Raw genomic sequence first — 25,064 nt, forward strand, 5'->3', positions numbered from 1 at the left:
TACTGTCTGCCTAGTTTAACAGTATTTTCTTTTAGATTTTCTTAATTATTTCAGCTGAATGCTTAATTTTTAATATAATATTTTCTTAGAAACATATACTGGAGATCTTTAAAAACCCTATAGCTTTCTGTCTTTTCTCTGCACACATCAGTGCCTGACAACAGTGGATTTTCTAATTGTCCTCTATAAATAATTTTTGGTCTGGCCTTCGAAATCCCATTAAATGCTATTTACAAGGCCAACACATGTAGCCCCAGAGAAAACGAATTTGACCTTATTTTATATTACAGAAGTATTTTATTGTGTTCTTTCAAAATTTTTGAACTCAGTGAAGTTTCCTGAGTAATTATCAGGGACAAGAACTTTGAAGATGCAAATAGGAACAAACCAAGATCCTTTCAGAAGTAAGGAGATAATATACAGTGAAAGAAACTAATAAAAAATTAAATGAGACTTCTGGACTTGAGATTAGTCAGATGTAACCTCAGCTGCTAATGTGAAGTTGGCTAGACAAAACCACAGAATTGGTAAGATCAGAAAAACCTAATTTTATGATCCTTTTTCATCTTCCCCCTCTAGCTCATATACGTAGGATTTTAGCACAAGGAAGGTTTTGGAAGAAGGCTGTCAGCTTAGTAGATGAATGTGCTGTGGCATCTCCTTCCACCATTAGCTGTTTCATTTCCCTCTCATGCTAAGTGAGAAGAGGAGAGAACACTGCTGCAGAGAGTACAGATTCTTATTTCTTATACTGTGGCTGAATGCTGTTGAACTTCAGAATTTTTTTTTTTAATTTTTTGTTTTTTTCTTTTTTACAGAGAGAGAGAGAGAGAGAGAGAGAGAGATTACAAGTAGGCAGAGCAGCAGCCAGAGAGGGGAGGAAGCAGGCTCCCTGCCAAGCAGAGAGCCCGATACAGGGCTGGATCCCAGGACCCTGAGATCATGACCCGAGCTGAAGGCAGAGGCCCAACCCACTGAGCCACCCAGGCGCCCCTGAACTTCAGAATTTTGTAATATGACCCAGTCCCATGCTCTACCACTGAGCAGAGATCAAAGTAGCTCTTGAGAATATCCTTGAGAACACAGAATTTGGCAAGTCAGAAATGTGATTACTGTGGGGCAGGTAGACACTATAGAAGGTAAGTTTAAATAGGCTTATTGAGATGACATCCAATTAAGCTGTCTGCTAGGGGACAGGATAGTCTCCAAAGAACTCAGTGCATCCTGTAAGAGAAAGAAGCAGTGTGTGGCACTCAACACCCATAGGAGTATTACAAATTGTACCGCCTAAGTATGTTTTCTTCTTCTTATCTGGCTTGGAAAGTGCCTGAAACAGCAGCTAGAGATTGAGGGAATAAAAAGAAGAAAGAAAAGACAAATCGTAGCTCTTGGGTCAAGCCTTTGGGATAGAGGAAGAGAGACATGGAGTTGGATATGAGATTAACGTTCTTATTTAAATGAAAATAGAAGTTTTTAATACTTGAAAATGAGACTGCCCCAATGCTGAAAAGTGCCTTGGAGATTTCATATATATATATATATGAAATTTGGGACTAAAGTCAGAGATCAGATGAAGCATAATGGAAAGCAGTGATGGGAGAAGAATACAACTATTTTCTGCTTAAATTCTACAGAGTTCAGTCTATATAATAAACCAGTTACATAACTATGATAGTGCAGAAAGGGCTAAGGGGCCAGGAAAGATTTTCATCTGATTGTCTACTTGACACTCCTCCTTATCTGGTCAACCATTTATCTATTAAGCATAGAAAAAATATTTTGCCTTATGTGACCTAAAGTATTTGTGTGTCATTTTCCATTTCAGAGTCAAAAAAGAATAGCGGGTCAGAATACAAGGTGTTAAGCAACTGGAATGCTATATGAATGTGAAACATACTTTTTAAGCAAGTTCTTTCATTTGATACTTATTTTTTTCTGCTCCTTTTGTCTTGTCTATGCTATAGGCAAAGCAAATGACCACATGTTGGGACAATATCACAATCCACTTATAAACTGATACCTAGCTAGATAACAAATACAGCATGGTAAACTAAACAGAGATGAAGACAGAGATTTAGAGGAAAGGCATGTTCTGTACTTTGCAGACAGCCTTTGAAAGGCTTTTTTGACTTCCAAGCCGTCAGGTGGGCTTGCTGGTACACAGTCTGCAGCAGAGACTTCTCAATAGATTGGCATATTGGAGGAGCCAGATGCAAACTAAGAGATCGGGTGACTCTTACTATATCAACAAAATGATGTTTAACCTGAAAATATTTCCTCAATATGAAAAAAGTGACATGCATGATTACTATTATTTAAATTTCCATTGAACAAAGAAATAATGTTTAAATACATCATGATGACGATGATGATGGCGATGATGATGATGATGATAATAAATAGCTAATAGTAAGCATTTACGATGTGCTATGTTCTTTGCATGCATTATATTATTTAATAGAACAAGGCAATGGTAGGTTGTGATTCTGTCTCCATTTTATAAGTGAGAAAATTGAGCCTTGAGCAAGGTATATATCTTACCTACATTTACTGCTAGTAAACAGCCCAGAACATTAATCCAGATCTGCCTAATTCCAAAACTCAAACTCCTAATTACAGGTTGAAGATAGAACCTTCTTTTCTCTCATTCTTTTGTTGTCAATCTCTTTATTTCATCATAATTTGAAAATAAAGAACTACAAATATTGAGATTTATATCCAAAGCTTTGATAATAATAGACATTTTATATTGCAGAGAAAAGCAAACCTTTTTAGATAATAGGTTACATCATTTAACTCTATCTTCTCTCTTTTCATTTATCTTTCAACAATTAGTGTTATAAAATACACAGTTTATGAGGCACCTGAGTGGCTCAGTCAACTAAGCATCTGACTCTTGATTTTGGCTCAGGTCATGTTCCCAGGGTTGTGCGATCAAGGTCCCTGTCAGGCTCCACACTCTATGCAGAATCTTCTTGAGATTCTCTCTCTAACTCTCTCTCTGTGCCCCCCTCCCCATAAACATACATGATTTCTTGTTCTCAAACAAACAAATAAATAAATAAAATCTTAAAAAATAAATGCATAATTTATGGAACATTAAAGTTCAATTAAGTGAAAGAATTGCTGTTGTTTCAGTTTTACACATTTTTCCATTTCTATTATCATGTGTATTTCAAATTCATTTCCTAAGACATGATTTTTTTTTTTTCTCAAGTGTCCTCTTTTTAAATGATAAAACATTTCCATTACCCATCCCAAAATTTTATACTGGTTTGATGATAGTAACACGTTTCCAAAACTAAACACAGGTTATATCTATCTATCACCTATCATCTATCTATCATCTATCATCTATATATCTATCATCTATCTATATCTATCACCTAACTAAAACTTTTAAGAAAATTGTACTACAAATAAATAAAAAATTGAAGTAAAAAAATATGTATATTATTATTCTGATATTCTAATAATAAGAGATCAGATCAAACCAATTTATTTTATACTTATTGACTGTTAGGGGTATTTTGATGACTGTAAAATTCAAAATATACCCTTGAGTAAAATTCAAAATATACCCTAGAGGAAACTGCAAAGAAAAATCAAATTTTTGCTGCGTGGGAGAGAAACAACTTAAAAGTAAAATTGCTTTCTCCGATTGACTTATTTCACTAAGCATGATACATGATCTCCCTGATATGAGGACATGGAGAAGCAACATGGGGGGGTAGGAGATAGGAGAAGAATAAATGAAACAAGATGGGATTGGGAGGGAGACAAACCATAAATGACTCTTAATCTCACAAAACAAACTGGGGGTTGCTGCGGGGAGGTGGGATTGGGGGAGGGGGAGCGGGCTATGGACATTGGGGAGGGGAAGCGAACCATAAGAGACTATGGACTCTGAAAAACAACCTGAGGGTTTTGAAGGGTCAGGGGTGGGAGGTTGGGGCAACCTGAGGGTTTTGAAGGGTCAGGGGTGGGAGGTTGGGGGAACAGGTGGTGGGTAATGGAGAGGGCATGTTTTGCATGGAGCACTGGGTGCTGAAAAAATAAATAAAATGAGAAAAAAAAAAAAAAAAAAAAGTAAAATTGCTTTATTAAACCTGTCTTGGGATTTAGAATATTCTAGTAAATATGGGAATTTTAAAGGAACATAAAACTTTCAACTCAGTATCTTGAATGTGACATCTTTTCTCTTTCAAGTAGCTCTGTTGGTTTTCAGAGATCAGTTCATCCATTATAACTGCATCAGCTTTTAAAATACAGGACATGTACTTAAAAGAGGCAGAGTATATCACTTGAGAAGACATCTCAGGAAATTTGTATCCCTTTTAATCTGTGCCACCTAACAAAACAGGCACAAAAATCAACACTTGTTTCAACACCATTAGCAGCTCTAGCCCTTTGTGGTACCAAAGCACAAGAAGCATAAAGTAGGCAGTATAAACCTTCCTCAACTAACTTTCAAGGGGAGTATTTTGTGCATTTTTCATGCTATTTCTTTTCTCTTTCATGAGATTTTAGTTGACTAAAGTATGCCATATATATAGAACTCATGATAAAATGGAGAAGCAGGAACTATGTGGTTGAGGTAGTTGCCTGAAAAGATGAGGGACAAGTCTTTCAGAATGTATCATCTGAATTCAATTTAGCATAAAAAATAGAACTGTTTTGCTATATTTCTTAATAATACAAGGAGATTTATATTATAAAAGGTCTAAGAGGATTATTCATCTCAAACGGATTATTTATTTTCAAAATGAATATTTATAGAGAGACTCTGAATTAGGCATAATCTTTGCCTTTGTTTAAACACAATTAACAATATGCAAAATAAGGCAGTTCTTCTTAGAAAATATATGAGCATAAGTACTAATATTGGCAGTCATTTCAATATCTGCACAATGAGTACATAAAATGAGGAATGACTAACCTGTTATACTCTTAATTAGTGAACACCTGTACACAATGAAAGCATGGCTGATTTATGAATGCATGAAAATCTAACCAGGCAATTAATGTTCAATTTAAAATTCACACTATTGAAAAAGTAGCAGAAAGAACAACTTGTACTAGGCAAATCACAAAAACAGAAAAGTTAGATTTTCTGTGAATGAATCTTTTCCAACATATTTAGGCTACTTTATCTTTTATTAACTTGGTTGCTTAATTTTTATATAGAAATAAAGTGAACATCTTTTGTAGAGCTATTCCCACTTAGTGTAGTAATAACCATTTGTTATTTTTCCCCCTTTTTAAAAAAAGGTCAGACCTGGTACGTTGTAGAGAAAGAATCAAATCTTTCTGTAGTTTATTTTAATTATTGTAAGCTTTGTTCAATTTGTAAGAAGTCAAAGATCACATTTTTTGGTTCAATTCTGTAACTGTAATACAAAAGGGACAGTTAATTGTTAGTCTTCTATGTATATGTATCTCTCACCTGGGTACTGGTATGGGTAAGAGCATATGAAGGTAAAAAAGAAATGTTCTCTTCTAATCTTTCAATAAAAGCACACACCAGTGCCAGACACTGCTCTAGGTGCTAAGGACAGAACACTAAAAAATTCAATACAAATCCTCATTCTCAGTGCACTTATATTCTAATGATTATTGAGATTCATATGTTTTTATGGAGTGTAAAAATATTAAAATTTGTTTTTCCCCTGCCTGTATCTGCAATATATCCCCTTTTCTCTATTTTCAGATTGTTTTCATCAATATTATTGGTTTACATTTGTGTTTGCCTAAGCTAATATCCTATTGCACACCTTTTAATATGCAATTTTATAAGGACATAAGAGATAAATTGCAGTAAAATTTTGTTCAAAGTAGTCAGAAAGTTTACCAAATTTTTTCCTTTCTTTTTTTCCAGATGCTGAGCAAGATATTTTAAAATATGTTTTTATTTTATTTTATTAATTTAATTTAATTTTAAAGTTTAATTTAATTTTATTTTTTTTCAGTGTTCCAAAGTTCATTGTTTATGCACCACACCCAGTATTCCTCCTTAATACCTACCATTAGGCTCACCCAACCCCCCACCTCCCTCCCCTCCAAAACCCTCAGTTTGTTTCTCAGAGACCACAGTCTCTTCTGATTTGTCTCCCCCTCCAATTTCACCCAACTCACTTCTCTTCTCCATCTCCCAATGTCTTCCATGTTATTCCTTATGCTCCACAAGTAAGTGAAACCATATGATAATTGACTCTCTGCTTGACTTATTTCACTAAGCATAATCTCTTCCAGTCCCGACCATGTAGATACAAAAGTTGGGTATTCAACCTTTCTGATGGAGGCATAATACTCCATAGTATATATGGACCATATCTTCTTTATCCATTTGTCTGTTGAAGGGCACCTTGGCTCTTTCCACAGTTTGGTGACTGTGGCCACTGCAGCTATGAACATTGGGGTATAGGTGGCCCATCTTTTCAGTACATCTGTATCTTTGGGGTAAATATCCAGTAGTGCAATTGCAGGGTCATAGGGTAGCTCTATTTTTAATTTCTTAAGGAATCTCCACACTGTTTTCCAAAGTGACTGCACCAACTTGCTTTCCCATGAACAGTGTGAGAGGGTTTCCCTTTCTCTACATTCTCTCCAACACTTGTTTCCCATCTTCTTGATTTTGGCCATTCTAACTGGTGTAAGGTGGTATCTCAATGTAGTTTTGATTTGAATCTCCCTGATGGCTAATGATGATGAACATTTCTTCATGTGTCTGATAGCCATTTGTATGTCTTCATTGGAGAAGTGTCTGTTCATGTCTTCTGCCCATTTTTTGATGTGATTATCTGTTTTGTGTGTGTTGAGTTTGAGGAGTTCTTCACAGATCTTGGATATCAACCCTTTGTCTGTAGTGTCATTTGTGAATATCTTCTGCCATTCTGTGGGTTGCCTCTTTATTTTGTTGACTGTTTCCTTTGCTGTGCAGAAGCTTTTGATCTTGATGGAATCCCAAAATTTCATTTTCCCTTTTGTTTCCTTTGCCTTTGGAGACAGGTCTTGAATGAAGTTGCTGTAGCCGATGTGGAAGAGGTTACTGCTTAGGTTTTCCTCTAGGATTTTGATAGATTCCTGCCTCACATTTAGGTCTTTCATCCATTTTGAGTTTATCTTTGTGTATGGTGTAAGAGAATGGTCGAGTTTCATTCTTCTACACATAGCTGTCCAATTTTCCTAGCACCATTAATTGAAGAGACTGTCTTTTTTCCACTGTATATTGTCTCCTGCTTTGTCAAAGATTATTTGACCATAGAGTAGAGGGTCCATATCTGGGCTCTCTACTCTGTCCCATTGGTCTACATGTCTGTTTCTGTGCCAGTACCATGCTGTCTTGTAGCTTTGTAGTAAAGCTTGAGATCAGGCAATGTGATACCCCCAGGCTTTATTTTGCTTTTGCAACATTTCCTTAGCAATTCAGGGTCTCTTCTGATTCCATATAAATTTTAGGATTGTTTGTTCCAGCTCTTTTAAAAATGCTGGTGGAATTTTGATGGGGATGGCATTGAAAGTATAGATTGCTCTAGGCAGCGCAGACATTTTAACAATGTTTATTCTTCCAATCCATTAGCATGGACTACTTCTCCATTTTTGTGTCTTCAGTTTCTTTCATGAGTTTTCTGTAGTTCTCAAGTACAGATCTTTTACCTCTTTGGTCAGATTAATTCCCAGGTACCTTATGGTTCTTGGTGCTATACTAAATGGAATCTATTCTCTCATTTCCCTTTCTATATTTTCATTGCTAATGTATAAGAAAGAAAGTGATTTCTGTACATTGACTTTGTATCCTGCCACATTACTGAATTGCTGTATTTCTAGTAGTTTGGGAGTGGAGTCTTTTGGGTTTTCCATATAAAGTATCTGGACATCATCTGTGAAGAGAGAGTTTGACTTCTTCATTGCCAATTTGAATACATTTTATCTCTTTTTGTTGTCTGATTGCTGTTGCTAGGACTTCTAGTGCTATGTTGAACAAGAGTAATGGGAGTGGGCATCCTTGCGTGTGCTTGATCTCAAAGGGAAGGATGTCAGCTTTTCCCAATTGAGAATGATATTCACTGTTGGTTTTTCATAGATGGATTTTATGAAGTTGAGGAATGTTGCCTCTATCCCTATAGTTTGAAGCATTTTAATCAGGAACAGATGCTGTATCTTGTCAAATGCTTTTTCTGCATCAGTTGAGAGGACCATGTGGTTCTTCTCTCTTCTCTTATTGATTTCTTCTATCACATTGCTTGATATGCAAATGTTGAACCACCCTTGTATCACATGGATAAATCCCACCTGGTCATGGTGGATAATCTTTTTAATGTACTGTTGGATCCTACTAGCTAGACTCTTGTTGCGAATCCTGGCATCCATCTTCATTAGGGATAACTGGTCTGAAATTCGCCTTTTTGGTGGGGTTTTTGCCTGGTTTGGGGATCAGGATAATGCTGGCTTCATAGAAAGAGTCTGGAAGTTTTCCTCCTGTTTCTATTTTTTGAAGGAGCTTAAGGAAAATAAGTATTATTTCTTCTTTGAATGTTTGGTAGAATTCTCCAAGAATCCATCAAGCCCTGGGCTCTCATTTTTTTGGGAGGTTTTTGATAACTGCTTCAATTTTGTTACTAGATATTGGTCTATTCAGGTTGTCAATTTCTTCCTGATTCAGTTTTGGAAGTTTATAGGTTTCTAGGAATGCATCCATTTCATCTAGTTTGCTTAACCTATTGGTATATAACTGTTGATAATAATTTCTGATGATTGTTCTATTTCCTAGTTTGTAGTCATAATCTCTCCCCTTTCATTCATAATTTTATCAATTTGGGTCTTCTCTCTTCTTTTGGATTAGTTTGGTCAGTGGTTTATTGATCTTATTGATTCTTTAAAAAAAAACAGTGTCTAGTTTCATAGCTTCTAGTTGATGTGTTCTACTATATCTCTAGTTTCTACCTCATTGGTGTCTGTTCTAATCTTGATTATTTTCCTTCTTGTGCATGGGTTGGCTTAATTTGTTTATTTTCCACTTCTTTAATGTGTAAAGAGAGCTGGTATATTCTGGATTTTTCAGGTTTTTTTTGAAGGAGGCTTGAATGGCTATGTATTTCTTCCTCCGGACCGCCTTTGTTGTATCCCATAGGTTTTGGACCAATGTGTCTTCATTCTCATTGGCTTCCATGAATTGTTTAAGTTCTTCTTTGATTTCCTGGTTGATCCAAACATTCTTAAGCAGGGTGATCTTTAGCTTCCAAGTGTTTGAATTCCTTCCAAGCTTTTCCTTGTAGTTGAGTTCCAGTTTCAAAGCATTGTGGTCTGAGAATATGCAGGGAACGATCTTTTGGTGTTGGTTGAGCCCTGATTTGTGACCCAGTATGTGGTCTATTCTGGAGAAAGTTCCATATGTGCTCGAGAAGAATGAGTATTCTGTTGGAGGGAGGAATGTTCTGTATATATATCTGTGAGGTCTATCTGGTCCAATGTGTCATTCAATACTCTTGTTTCTTTATTGATTTTCTGCTTGGGTAATCTGTCTATTATTGAGAGTGGTGTGTTGAGATCTCCTACTATTAATGTATTCATATCAGTATGATTCCTTATCTTGATTAACAGTTGGCTTATGTAGTTGGCTGCTCCCTTATTGGGGGCATAAATATTTATAATTGTTAGATCTTCTTGGTGGATAGACCCTTTAAGAATGATGTAGTGTCCTTCTTTATCTCTGTCTACATTCTTTAGCCTAAAATCTATTTATCTGATATGAGAATCACTGCTCCAGCTTTCTTTTGAGGCCCATTGACATGGAAGATGCTTCTCCGTCCCTTCACTTTCAGTCTGGATATATATTTAGGTTCCAAACTGGTCTCTTGTAGACAGCACATGGATGGTCCTATCATTTTATCCAATCTGCAACTCTGTGCCATTTTATGGGAGCATTTACGCCATTCACATTGAGACTAATTATCGAAAGATATATTTTTCTTGACATCGTGTTGCCTGTGAAGTCCTTGTTTCTATAGGTTGTTTCTGTAAATTTCTATTCTATTTTACTCTTGGGTTCTTTCTTCTTTTATAGAACTCCCCCCTCCTTAATATTTTTTGTAATGCTGACTTGGTAGTAACATACTCCTTTAAACCTTGCTGGTCTTGGAATTTCTTAATCTCTCCATCCATTTTGAATGTTCATCTTGCTGGATAAAGTATTCTTGGCTGCATGTTCTTCTCATTTAGTGCCCTGAATTTGTCTTTCTAGACTTTCTGCCTTTCCAGGTTTCTGTGGAAAGGTCGGACATTATTATGATGGACATTTCTCTGTACCTAAGTAATCTCTTCCCCCAACTTCCCTCAGAAGCTCTTATCTAAAATTATGATTTGTCAGTCTCACAATCAAGTGCCTTGAAGTCCTTCTAGATTCATTGATCTTGGTGGAATGTTCTTTCTGCCTCTAGGACATAAATACTGTTTCCATTCCCCAATTGGGAAAATTTTCATCCAGAATTTGTTCAGCTATGTCTTCTAGTTGTCTCTCTTTCCACACCCTCAGGGATCCAATAATTCTGACATCGGAATGTTTCATGGCATCATTTATTTTCCTAATTCTGTTTTCATGGCTTTAAGCTATTTCTTCTATGCCTCCTCCTGTTCCCTTTTCTCCATCAGTTTGTCCTCTAGATCACTAATTCTATCTTTTGCCTTGGTTACCTTAGCTGGTAGTGAATTTAGATTAGACTGGATCTCACTAATAGCACTTTTAACTTCTTCCCAGGTGACTTTCACTTCTGCCCTAACCCAATTCCATGTTGACACTAATGGTTTTCTCCAACCTAGCCCTTCTCTGGATAATTGTTACCTGAGTTCCCTTTCTGACATACTGTTTATGTCCATACCCAATAGCTCTGAGACAGGGCACAGTCTCTGTGTTTTTCCTCAGTTGGGTGTTCTTCCTCCTAGTCATTTTGGTGAGAGATGGTTGAGGAGATGTATAGCTGAATATAACAACCATGATCCAGGCAAGGTGCACCCTGGAACACTTCAGAGCAATTGGAAGTCACCACCAAAAAGATATTAAAAAAAAAAAAAAAGAGATTGAAGCAGTGATCAAAAACCTCCCAAAAAACAAGAGCCCAGGACCTGACGGATTCCCTGGGGAATTCTACCTAACTTTCAAAGAAGAAATAACACCAATTCTCCTGAAGCTGTTCCAAAAAATTGAAGCAGAAGGAAAACTTCCAGACTCTTTTTATGAAGCCAGCATTACCCTGATCCCCAAACCAGGCAAAGACCCTACCAAAAAGGAGAATTTCAGACCAATATCACTGATGAATATGGATGCAAAGATTCTCAACAAGATCCTAGCAAACAGGATCTAGCCGCACATTAAAAAGATTATCCAACATGACCAGGTGGGATTCATCCCTGGGTTGCAAGTTTGTTTCAACATTCGCAAATCAATCAGTGTGATAGAACACATCAATAAGAGAAGAGAGAAGAACCACATGGTCCTCTCAATTAATACAGAAAAAGCATTTGACAAAATCCAGCATCCGTTCCTGATGAAAACGCTTCAACGTATAGGGATAGAGGGAACATTCCTGAACTTCATAAAATCTATCTATGAAAGACCCACAGCAAATATCATCCTCCATGGGAAAAAGCTTGCAGCCTTCGCGTTGAGATCAGGAACACAACAAGGATGCCTACTCTCACCACTCTTGTTCAACATAGTATTAGAAGTTCTAGCAACGGCAATCAGACAACAAAGAGAAATAAAAGGTATCCAAATTGGCAAGGAAGAAGTCAAACTCTCTCTCTTCACAGATGACATGATTCTTTATATGGAAAACCCCAAAGACTCCACCCCCAAACTACTAGAACTCATACAGCAATTCAGTAACGTGGCAGGATACAAAGTCAATGTACAGAAATCAGTGGCTTTCTTATACACCAACAATGAAAATACAGAAAGGGAAATTAGAGAATTGATTCCATTTACTATAGCACCAAGAACCATAAGATACCTGGGCATAAACCTAACCAAAGAAGTAAAGGACCTGTACTCGAGGAACTACAGAACAAGCATGAAAGAAATTGAAAAAAACACAAAAAGATGGAAGACCATTCCATGCTCTTGGATTGGAAGAATAAACATTGTTAAAATGTCTATACTGCCTAGAGCAATCTATACTTTTAATGCCATTCCGATCAAAATTCCACCGATATTTTTCAAACAGCTGAATCAAATAATCCTAAAATTTGTATGGAGCCAGAAGAGACCCCGAATTGCTAAGGAAATGTTGAAAAACAAAAACAAAACTGGCGGCATCACGTTACCCGATTTCAAGCTTTACTACAAAGCTGTGATCACCAAGACAGCATGGTACTGGCATAAAAACAGACACATAGACTCGTGGAACAGAGTGGAGAGCCCAGATATGGACCCTCAACTCTATGCTGAAATAATCTTCGACAAAACAGGAAAAAATATTCAATGGAAAAAAGACAGTCTCTTCAATAAATGGTGCTGGGAAAACTGGACAGCGATATGTAGAAGAATGAAATTCGACCATTCTCTTACACCGTACACAAAGATAAACTCGAAATGGATAAAAGACCTCAACGTGAGACAGGAATCTATCAGAATCCTAGAGGAGAACATAGGCAGTAACCTCTTCGATATCAGCCACAGCAACTTCTTTCAAGATATGTCTCCAAAGGCCAAGGAAACAAAAGCAAAAATGAACTTTTGGGACTTCATCAAGATCAAAAGCTTCTGCACAGCAAAGGTAACAGTCAACAAAACAAAGAGGCAACCCACGGAATCGGAGAAGATATTTGCAAATGACAGTACAGACAAAAGGTTGATATCCAGGATCTATAAAGAACTTCTCAAACTCAACACACACAAAACAGATAATCATATCAAAAAATAGGCAGAAGATATGAACAGACACTTCTCCAATGAAGACATACAAATGGCTATCAGACACATGAAAAAATGTTCATCATCACTAGCCATCAGGGAGATTCAAATTAAAACAACATTGAGATACCACCTAACACCAGTTAGAATGGCCAAAATTAGCAAGACAGGAAACAACGTGTGTTGGAGAGGATGTGGAGAAAGGGGAACCCTCTTACACTGTTGGTGGGAATGCAAGTTAGTGCAGCCACTTTGGAGAACAGTGTGGAGATTCCTGAATAAATTAAGAATAGAGCTTCCCTATGACCCTGCAATTGCACTGCTGGGTATTTACCCCAAAGATACAGATGTAGTGAAAAGAAGGGCCATCTGTACCCCAATGTTTATTGCAGCAATGGCTACGGTCGCCAAACTGTGGAAAGAACCAAGATGCCCTTCAACGGATGAATGGATAAGGAAGATGTGGTCCATATACACAATGGAGTATTATGTCTCCATCAGAAAGGACGAATACCCAACTTTTGTAGCAACATGGACGGGACTGGAAGAAATTATGCTGAGCAAAATAAGTCAAGCAGAGAGAGTCAAGTATCATATGGTCTCACTTATTTGTGGAGCATAACAAATAACATGGAGGACATGGGGAGATGGAGAGGAGAGGGAGTTGAGGGAAACTGGAAGGGGAGATGAACCATGAGAGATTATGGACTCTCAAAAACAACCAGAGGGTTATGAAGGGGCGGCGGGGGGGGGGGGGGTGGAGGGGGTGGGAGGTTGAGGAACCAGGTGGTGGGTAATAGGGAGGGCACGTACTGCATGGAGCACTGGGTGTGATGCCAAAACAATGAACACTGTTATGCTGTAAATAAACAAATAAAAATAAATTAAAAAAAAAGAGAGAGAGAGAGAGCGAGAGAGAGAGAGAAAAAAAAGAGAAGACGCAGCCAGAATGAGCCCCAAAAGTAAGATTTATAAGGTATACAAACAAAAATGGACAAACAAAAAGACCAACAAAAGTAAATGACAATGAAACAAAAAGACCTCAGCCAAAATGAACCCCAAGAATAAGATTTATATAATAACAGAACAAAAACAAATACACAGAAACACTGACTGAAGAAAAAGATGGGAGGGTGGTTATAAATCCTCAATGTGGGAAAGGAAGGGTATTTTGATTCTTCCTGGGTGTGTCTTGATATTTTGTTAAAGGACTCAACTTTCCAGAGATAAAGGGAGATTAAAACTGGTTTGTAGAGGGAGGAGTCAAGATGGCAGAGAAGTAGCAGCCTGAGACTACATCAGGTAGCAGGAGATCAGCTCGATAGCTTATCTAAACATTGCAAACACCTACAAATCCAATGGGAGAGCGAAGAGAAGAAGAACAGCAACTCTAGAAACAGAAAATCAACCACTTTCTGAAAGGTAGGACTGGCGGAGAAGTGAATCTAAAACAACGGGAAGATAGACCGCGGGGGGAGGGGCCAGCTCCCGGCAAGTGGCGGAGGAACGGAGCACAAAATCAGGACTTTTAAAAGTCTGTTCCACTGAGGGACATTGCTCCAGAGGCTAAACCAGGGTGAAGCCCACGCGGGGTCAGCGTGGCCCCAGGTCCCGCAGGGTCATAGAAGGATCGGGGGTGTCAGAGTGTTGGAGAGCTCGCAAGTATTAGAACGGAGAAGCTGGCTGCAGAGACAGAGCCGAGGACTGAACTCTCAGCTCGGGGTTACCTTGAACTGGTATCGGGCTGGGTGAGCTCGGAGCGCGGCTGGAGGCTGGGGATATGGGAGTGATTGGGTGCTGTCCTCTGGGGGCGCACTGAGGAGTGGGGCCCCAGGCTCTCGGCTCCTCCGGACCAGAGACTAGGAGGCCGCCATTTTCATTCCTGTCCTCCAGAACTCTACGGAAAGCGTTCAGGGAACAGAAGCTCCCAAAAGCAAACCCGAGTCGATTACTTAGTCCGGCCGCTGGTAAGGGCGGTGCAATCCCGCCTCGGGCAAAGACACTTGAGAGTCACTACAACAGGCCCCTCCCCCAGAAGATCAACAAAATATCCAGCCAGGACGAAGTTCATCTATCAAGGAAAGTAGGTTCAATTTCTAAGACAGCAGAGCAATTGCAGAGGAGGAGAAAGCAAAGCACGGAACTCATGGCTTTCTCCCCATGATTCTTTAGTCTTGCGGCTACTTCAATTTTTTTTTCTTTTTTCAATTTTTTTTTCTTTTTTCTTTTTTCTTCTTCTGCTAAATTTTTTAAAACTTTTACCCTTTTCTTTTTTTAACATTTTTTGACTAGTTTATCTAAATAAATATATTTTTCTTTCTTTTTTATATTTTTTCTTTATTTGTTTTATTTTTTAAATTTTTTTCTTTTTTTTTCAGAACCTGTTTTTATCCCCTTTCTCCCCCCCACAATTAGGGGTCTCTTCTGATTTGGTTACAGCGCATTTTTCTGGGGTCTTTGCCACCCTTTTAGTAGTTTATTTGCTCCTTCATATCCTCTTATCTGGACAAAATGACAAGGCGGAAAAAATCACCACAAACAAAAGAACAAGAGACAGTACCGAAGGCTATGGACCTAATCAACACAGACATTGGTAATATGTCAGATCAAGAGTTCAGAATGACGATTCTGAACATTCTAGCCGGGCTTGAAAAAGGCATGGAAGATATTAGAGAAACCATCTCTGGAGCTATTAAAGCCCTTTCTGGAGAAATTAAAGAACTAAAATCTAAGCAAATTGAAATTAAAAAAGCTATTAATGAGGTGCAATCAAAAATGGAGGCTCTCACTGCTAGGATCAATGAGGCAGAAGAAAGAATTAGTGATATAGAAGACCAAATGATAGAGAATAAAGAAGCTGAACAAAAGAGGGACAAACAGCTACTGGACCATGAGGGGAGAATTTGAGAGATAAGTGACACCATAAGATGAAACAACATTAGAATAATTGGGATTCCAGAAGAAGAAGAAAGAGAGAGGGGAGCAGAAGGTCTATTGGAGAGAATCATCGGAGAGAATTTCCCTAATATGGCAAAGGAAACAAGCATCAAAATCCAGGAGATGCAGAGAACCCCCCTCAAAGTCAACAAGAATAGGTCCACACCCCATCACCTAATAGTAAAATTTACAAGTCTTAGTGACCAAGAGAAAATCCTGAAAGCAGCCGGAGAAAAGAAGTCTGTAACATACAATGGTAAAAATATTAGATTGGCAGCAGACTTATCCACAGAGACCTGGCAGGCCAGGAAGAGCTGGCATGATATATTCAGAGCACTAAACGAGAAAAACATGCAGCCTAGAATACTCTATCCAGCTAGGCTATCATTGAAAATAGAAGGAGAGAGAAAAAGCTTCCAGGACAAACAAAAACTGAAAGAATTTGCAAACACCAAACCAGCTCTCCAGGAAATATTGAAAGGGGTCCTCTAAGCAACGAGAGAGCCTAAAAGTAGTAGATCAGAAAGGTACAGAAACAATATACAGTAACAGTCACCTTACAGACTAATAATGGCACTAAATTCATATCTATCAATAGTTACCCTGAATGTTAATGGGTTAAATGCCCCAATCAAAAGACACAGGGTATCAGAATGGATAAAAAAACAAAACCCATCAGTATGTTGCCTACAAGAAACTCATTTTAGATGCGAAGACACCTCCAGATTTAAAGTGAGGGGGTGGAAAACAATTTACCATGCTAATGGGCATCAGAAGAAAGCTGGGGTGGCAATCCTTATATCAGATCAATTAGGTTTTAAGCCAAAGACTATAATAAGAGATGAGGAAGGACACTATATCCTACTCAAAGGGTCTGTCCAACAAGAAGATCTAACAATTTTAAATATCTATGCCCCTAACGTGGGAGCAGCCAACTATATCAACCAATTAATAACAAAATCAAAGAAACACATCAATAATAATACAATAATAGTAGGGGACTTGAACACTCCCCTCACTGAAATGGACAGATCATCCAAGCCAAAGATCAACAAGGAAATAAAGGCCTTAAATGACACACTGGACCAGATGGACATCACAGATATATTCAGAACATTTCATCCCAAAGCAACAGAATACACATTCTTCTCTAGTGCACACGGAACCTTCTCCAGAATAGATCACATCCTGGGTCACAAATCAGGTCTCAACCGGTATCAAAAGATTAGGATCATTCCCTGCATATTTTCAGACTACAATGCTCTGAAACTAGAACTCAATCACAAGAGGAAAGCTGGAAAGAACCCAAATACATGGAGACTAAACAGCATCCTTCTAAAGAATGAATGGGTTAACCAGGAAATTAAAGAAGAATTGAAAAAAATTCATGGAAACAAATGATAATGAAAACACAACAGTTCAAAATCTGTGGGACACAGCAAAGGCAGTCCTGAGAGGAAAATTTATAGTGGTACAAGCCTTTCTCAAGAAACAAGAAAGGTCTCAAGTACACAACCTAACCCTACACGTAAAGGAGCTGGAGAAAGAACAAGAAAGAAACCCTAAACCCAGCAGGAGAAGAGAAATCATAAAGATCAGAGCAGAAATCAATGAAATAGAAACAAAAAAAAAAAAATAGAAAAAATCAATGAAACTAGGAGCTGGTTCTTTGAAAGAATCAATAAGATTGATAAACCCCTGGCCAGACTCATCAAAAAGAAAAGAGAAAGGACCCAAATAAATAAAATAATGAATGAAAGAGGAGAGATCACAACAAACACCAAAGAAATACAGACAAATATAAGAACATACTATGAGCAACTCTACGCCAACAAATTTGACAATCTGGAAGAAATGGATGCATTCCTAGAGACATATAAACTGCCACAACTGAACCAGGAAGAAATAGAAAACCTGAACAGGCCCATAACCAGTAAGGATATTGAAACAGTCATCAAAAATCTCCAAACAAACAAAAGCCCAGGGCCAGATGGCTTCCCAGGGGAATTCTACCAAACATTTATAGAAGAACTAATTCCTATTCTCCTGAAACTGTTCCAAAAAATAGAAACGGAAGGAAAACTTCCAAACTCATTTTATGAGGCCAGCATCACCTTGATCCCAAAACTAGACAAGGATCCCACCAAAAAAGAGAACTACAGACCAATATCCTTGATGAACACAGACGCAAAAATTCTCGCCAAAATACTAGCCAATAGGATTCAACAGTACATTAAAAGGATTATTCACCACGATCAAGTGGGATTTATTCCAGGGCTGCAGGGTTGGTTCAACATCCGCAAATCAATCAATGTGATAGAACACATTAATAAAAGAAAGAACAAGAACCATATGATACTCTCAATAGATGCTGAAAAAGCATTTGACAAAGTACAGCATCCCTTCCTGATCAAAACTCTTCAAAGTGTAGGGATAGAGGGCACATACCTCAATATTATCAAAGGCATCTATGAAAAACCCACCGCAAATATCATTCTCAATGGAGAAAAACTGAAAGCTTTTACGCTAAGGTCAGGAACACGGCAGGGATGTCCATTATCACCACTGCTATTCAACATAGTACTAGAAGTCCTAGACTCAGCAATCAGACAACAAAAAGAAATTAAAGGCATCCAAATTGGTAAAGAAGAAGTCAAACTATCACTCTTCGCAGATGATATGATACTATATGTGGAAAACCCGAAAGGCTCCACTCCAAAACTGCTAGAACTTGTCCAGGAATTCAGTAAAGTGTCAGGATATAAAATCAATGCACAGAAATCAGTTGGATTTCTGTACACCAACAACAAGACTGAAGAAAGAGAAATTAAGGAGTCCATCCCATTTACAATTGCACCCAAAAGTATAAGATACCTAGGAATAAACCTAACCAAAGAGGCTAAGAATCTATACACAGAAAATTATAAAGTACTCATGAAAGAAATTGAGGAAGACACAAAGAAATGGAAAAATGTTCCATGCTCCTGGATTGGAAGAGTAAATATTGTGAAAATGTCTATGCTACCTAAAGCAATCTACACATTTAATGCAATCCCTATCAAAATACCATCCATTTTTTTCAAAGAAATGGAACAAATAATCCTAAAATTTATATGGAACTAGAAAAGACCTCGAATAGCCAAAGGAATATTGAAAAAGAAAGCCAAAGTTGGTGGCATCACAATTCCGGACTTCAAGCTCTATTACAAAGCTGTCATCATCAAGACACCATGGTACTGGCACAAAAACAGACACATAGATCAGTGGAACAGAATAGAGAGCCCAGAAATGGACCCTCAACTCTATGGTCAACTAATCTTCGACAAAGCAGGAAAGAATGTCCAGTGGAAAAAAGACAGCCTCTTCAATAAATGGTGCTGGGAAAATTGGACAGCCACATGTAGAAAAATGAAATTGGACCACTTCCTTACACCACACACGAAAATAGACTCCAAATGGATGAAGGACCACAATGTGAGAAAGGAATCCATCAAAATCCTTGAGGAGAATGCAGGCAGCAACCTCTTCGACCTCAGCCGTAGCAATATCTTCCTAGGAACAACAGCAAAGGCAAGGGAAGCAAGGGCAAAAAAGAACTATTGGGATTTCATCAAGATCAAAAGCTTTTGCACAGCAAAGGAAACAGTTAACAAAACCAAAAGACAACTGACAGGATGGGAGAAGATATTTGCAAACGACCTATCAGATAAAGGGCTAGTATCCAAAATCTATAAGGAACTTAGCAAACTCAACACCCAAAGAACAAACAATCCAATCAAGAAATGGGCAGAGGACATGAACAGACATTTCTGCAAAGAAGACATCCAGATGGCCAACAGACACATGAAAAAGTGCTCCACGTCACTCGGCATCAGGGAAATACAAATCAAAACCACAATGAGATATCACCTCACACCAGTCAGAATGGCTAAAATTAACAAGTCAGGAAATGACAGATGCTGGCGAGGGTGTGGAGAAAGGGGAACCCTCCTCCACTGTTGGTGGGAATGCAAGCTGGTGCAACCACTCTGGAAAACAGCATGGAAGTTCCTCAAAATGTTGAAAATAGAACTACCCTATGACCCAGCAATTGCACTACTGGGTATTTACCCTAAAGATACAGACGTAGTGATCCGAAGGGGCACGTGTACCCGAATGTTTATAGGAGCAATGTCTACAATAGCCAAACTATGGAAAGAACCTAGATGTCCATCAACAGATGAATGGATAAAGAAGAGGTGGTATATATACACAATGGAATACTATGCAGCCATCAAAAGAAATGAAATCTTGCCATTTGCGACGACGTGGATGGAACTAGAGCGTATCATGCTTAGTGAAATAAGTCAATCGGAGAAAGACAACTATCATATGATCTCCCTGATATGAGGACATGGAGAAGCAACATGGGGGGTTAGGGGGATAGGAGAAGAATAAATGAAACAAGATAGGATTGGGAGGGAGACAAACCATAAATGACTCTTAATCTCACAAAACAAACTGGGGGTTGCTGGGGGGAGGTGGGATTGGGTGAGGGGGAGGCGGCTATGGACATTGGGGAGGGTATGTGCTATCGTGAGTGCTGTGAAGTGTGTAAACCTGGCGATTCACAGACCTGTACCCCTGGGGATTAAAATACATTATATGTTTATTAAAAAAAAAAAATTTGGAAGGGGAGGCAAACCATAAGAGACTATGGACTCTGAAAAACAACCTGAGGGTTTCCAAGGGTCAGGGGTGGGAGGTTGGGGGAACAGGTGGTGGGTAATGGGGAGAGCACGTTTTGCATGGAGCACTGGGTGTTGTGCAAAAACAATGAATACTGTTACGGTGAAAAAATAAATAAAATGTGGAAAAAAACTGGTTTATATTATAGTGGTAGTATTGATTAGGGAAGGAGGATTACCTTGAAGCTTATATCTATATGTACATTAAAAAATAGAAAAGAAAAAGAAAACACAGGTATATGTATGAAAAAAGTTCAAGTTAAAAGGTTATTATGCAATTTGTTGTATTGAACCTCTCATTGTAATGGTAAATGAGTTAAAAAAATTAAATAGAATGAGAATAGTGAGAATGAATTAAAAAATAAATGTTGTGTCTATGAAATATACAGCTTTTGGGGCAATACTGGGGGCTTAATATCTTCTTTTCCCCTGTTTTTGGGGTTTTACAATTTTATGGGGACCCGGTGGTAGTTTACCTCTCATTCTTTTGGCTTATTTTCTGGGGGAGGGCCTGCTGCATTGTTTTTCAGTCAGTCTTGCTTGGGTTGAATCCTTCTGCCCCTGTCAAGGGGCTGGGCTCTGCAGAAGCTGATCTTTTAGGCTTTTGTTCTCTGAAGGTTTTTATTCTTTGGTGGCTTTTTTCAGCTTTTCAGAGGTTTAGTGGAAAGCAAACTGCACCCAGACCTCCTTCTCAGAGAGAAGCCTCAGTGTGCTTCCCTCTGGTGGTCCAGAACACGCGGACTCCCCCTTTGCAAATCAACTGAACCGTGCAGCTTCCCACAGGCAGTGCATGTCCCCAGCCACTATCTCAGGATCACCTGAAGTGCCCGCTTGTCTCTACACCCAAGTGCCACTAAAACTGTAAGTGGTATTGGTCCGGGGGGCTGCTTCTGGTGGCTGCCTTTGCTGGGACTGCTGTCTGGGGCACAGGTCACCGCTGAGGGATCCCAACCAGAGATCATGCTGACTCGTCCAGGCCTGGGCTGGGAGCATCCAAACCCACAGCCAGTCCTAGAGATCACTGGCTAGCACCCACACAGAGGTTTTTCAGGGACAGCTGGGGAGTGGGTCAGACCCTGGCATCGCAGGCTCACAAGAGGGTGAAAGGTTGTAGTTCTAGTGAACACAGGCTGGCACCCACACCAGGCTCCCTCTTGCCAGGGCAGATGTGCACCCAGCCAAGTTGTGATGAAGCCCCACAACCCCAGGGGCTCAGGAACAAGGAACTGGAGGCTCCACCACCCTCTTTCCAGTGTGGGTGGGTGCCTGCAGTGGCCGCCCTGGGCCCATGGCTTAGACCGTGCCCAAGACTGCCCGATTCCACCAGTTGCCTCTTAAGATCTTTTGCTCTTTTTGAGTTATTTTAACCAGACTCCAAGTTAATGCTGGTTCCCAATCACAGGACACTCTCATATTAGGGGTATTACTTTCCAGTGGGTCACTTCTGGTGGCTTCCTCCCCTTCTGTTTATTCTGTGATATCAATCCAAACATTCCCACTCTGCTTTACCTCTCCACTGGTGTCTTCTGCCCCTGTAGAGATCCAGAAGTGTATAATCCTATATCTTAGGCTGATTTTACAGATGTTCAGAGTGTTCTGGTAGATAATTAGCTCACGTTGGGGGACTGGTTGAAACAGGAGCTCCTACTTCTCTGCTATCTTTTAAATAAAGCTGCTAATTCTCTTATGTGACTACTAGAAACGTTTTAGGGGTTCTTCATTCCAAAAGGCCAGAAGGTTGCTGTGTTTTCCTTCAGGAAGGAGATGGATATTTATTGTAATCATAGATGTCAAGCAATAAGCAAGTTAAGATGATGTTTGCTTTGGCTGAATATAATTTATGCCAGGTCACATTGTAAAGGTCAATATAAAGAATTTTAAGGAACTACACTGCAATTATAGCTAATTGTTACCACTGGAGAAAAAGAGGGTGGTCCTATCTATTCTAAATTTTATGGAATTGTTATATTGAATGAGTATATAATCAGAAAAACAAACTAACTGCATCAATTTCATGGTAACTTGAAGACGAATACCAGGGTTGGGAGGAAATTGAGAATCTAGATGCACATGTGGAAACAAGGAGCAAAAGATCTGAAAACAAAGTGAAAGAATTATTTTAAAGGAAATAATTTTATGATGTCATGGTAAAAGAATGAGCAAAAATTATACTAAATAAAGAAAACAACCATGGTTAATTCAACTTGCTTTCAAAGTGATTAGAGGCATGCCAAATTGAATTCTGACTCTCCAAAATTCTTACCTGCTTCATTTGTGCGGATCATTCGAGATGGGGTGCTTGGATCTCCAGTCCCAATTGGATTGGTGGCCACCACTCTAAATTCATATTCCACCCAAGGGTTAAGGTCCACTGCCATAGCTGACTCCATGTCTCCTGTTATAATTTCTGGGACTATGGAGGGGAAAGAGATTTCATGGCATTAGGAGGACTCAAAAATAGGTACAAATGGCACTCAAGGATATCATAGATACTAAGAGAATCAGCAGGTCAATGCATAATTCCTTATTATGCATGGTCATTATGTCACCTCTGGTCTCATTTGTAAAATGAAAATTAATCTTCAGGAAATAAGCACTTGCACATGTTAAAGATTGTTGTAGTTGATTAGAATTCTTTCATCTCGTCTTTATACATAAATTGCTATAACAAAACTTGCCATTATGTACACTAAAATCATTTTGTCAACCCCTCAGTTTTAAATAAGAAGGCAACTAAGTCTTATAATTTAAGCAAATGGTTCTTAAATTTCTAGGGAATTTTCTTGAGCAGTTTGCCTCTTGCAGTTCTGGCAAACATGCTTGGCCACTTGGCAGTTCAAAGCAGTAAATTAAGAATACACCTCTTTAATTAAAAAAAAAAAATCCAGTTTGTGCATTCTAAGTGGAAGCTCTGTGGCTTTTCTTGGAGTGACTTTTGTACAATATTTTGATTTTATTAAGGCATAAAATCGTCAATGCAATTATCACAGAGTAAAATACTTGTTACATAGTATACATATTCTGAGACTGATTTTCTTGTTCACTCATCTCTGCTGTCTAGGAAATATTTCTGGAAGAACATTTGCTACAGGGGTGATAATAGGGAAAAGGGAGAACCTTCCTTTTGATGTGCAAAGATCCTCCAGATTTATGTCAGTCTTAGATTTTTGTGTAAGCATGGTAAGATGGGGGAAGCTTTTGATTTGATGACTCAGTGCAGTTTTACTATGACAAGATGGAATTAAATGCATTTGGATTTTACATGAAAATCTCTTTTGAAATGTGTCAAGAGAATGTTACCAAATAATCAGTCCATGAAAGGTAAATGATCAGAGCATAGGCAGTGTGGGGTGCCTCACAAATCTCTTAGCACCAAAAAGCTGATTTTTTTTTTTTCCCAGCAGTGAAATGAGACCTGGGGCAAAAAAAGTCTGTCTCTTCTTGATGCACTGGCAACTGAACAATATCCTTGGTCTAAGAGATCGAGGGAGAAAGGCCACCATCCAGTCTATAGCTTGGTGAAATGCTGAGTTGTTCTTGCCAAACATAAAGGTAGAAGAAGAGTTCCACAGACACTTAGCCCTCTCTAGCCCCAACCTACATTTTATCATCAATACTTGTTTTGGTCCACCAAAGACGTACCTCACTGCTTAATTTACATCTGTTTGTCAGTCATCTCAAACAACTCCAGACATCTAGGTCATCCCTCAACCCTTTTATTCCAATCCTGATTGAATTCTGCAAATTTCTTTTTCTGCCCAGTTCCCATCCTTCCCCACTCTGTGAAATCTTTCACTGTGACCTCTGGAATTCATTATCCAGTATTAGAAAATCCCCTGTATCCTATTTTCTTCCTGAACTTCCTTCCAATGTTTACTTTAATAGAAACCTGAATCTTCTATGAGGAAATGTTTTGCCTCTTAAGGGGTGACTCTCTTAAGATATTGTAGAGAAGGGTAACAGTCTATCTGGGCTGTGTACACCCCCTCCTGTGTCTCTAATGGATTTTTCACATTAGCATAAAAGCATGCAGGTATCCCCCCCAAAAAACAAACAAAACAAAACAAAACAAAACTCTAAAAATTTCCTCTCCTTCGGTTTTCGTCCAGTTTCTACGTAAAATATCTTGAGTGCTGTTTGTGTTATTATTTGTTGTCTCTACTTACTTTTCTTCCATTTTCTCTTGAACTCACTCCAAACATAAAAGTAGGAAGAAGATATTCTATCTTTTAGGCTCTTACCTCCAGCATTCTACCATAACTGCTCCTGCCAAGATTACCAATGTTTTTATTAATAAAACCCTATAGTTAGATCTCTGTTCCTCATCTTTCTTGACCTAAAATCATTATTTGACATAATCATTCTCTTTTCTTTGAAATACTTTTTAAAATTTAAGTTTCTCTGACTTATGTCTTATCAGTCTCTATTGCTGGTTTCTTTTCATCTTCCAGATGCACCCAGTTCTACTAACTCTCTGGTGATCTTATCTAGTC

At 38.5% G+C, this 25,064-nt stretch overlaps 1 protein-coding gene across 1 annotated transcript in view; it reads right to left on the reverse strand.

Moving 5' to 3' along the window:
- CNTN5 (contactin 5) overlaps positions 1 to 25,064 on the reverse strand; it is an 867,308-nt gene that overhangs the window by 71,479 nt on the left and 770,765 nt on the right. Inside the window, exon 16 of the mRNA XM_046016150.1 lies at positions 22,835 to 22,984. Coding sequence (XP_045872106.1) covers positions 22,835 to 22,984 — 150 coding nt within the window. The remainder of the gene's footprint in view (positions 1 to 22,834; positions 22,985 to 25,064) is intronic.

This window comes from Meles meles, chromosome 8 (genome assembly GCF_922984935.1).
Source record: "Meles meles chromosome 8, mMelMel3.1 paternal haplotype, whole genome shotgun sequence".
NCBI classification, from domain to species: Eukaryota; Metazoa; Chordata; class Mammalia; order Carnivora; family Mustelidae; genus Meles; species Meles meles.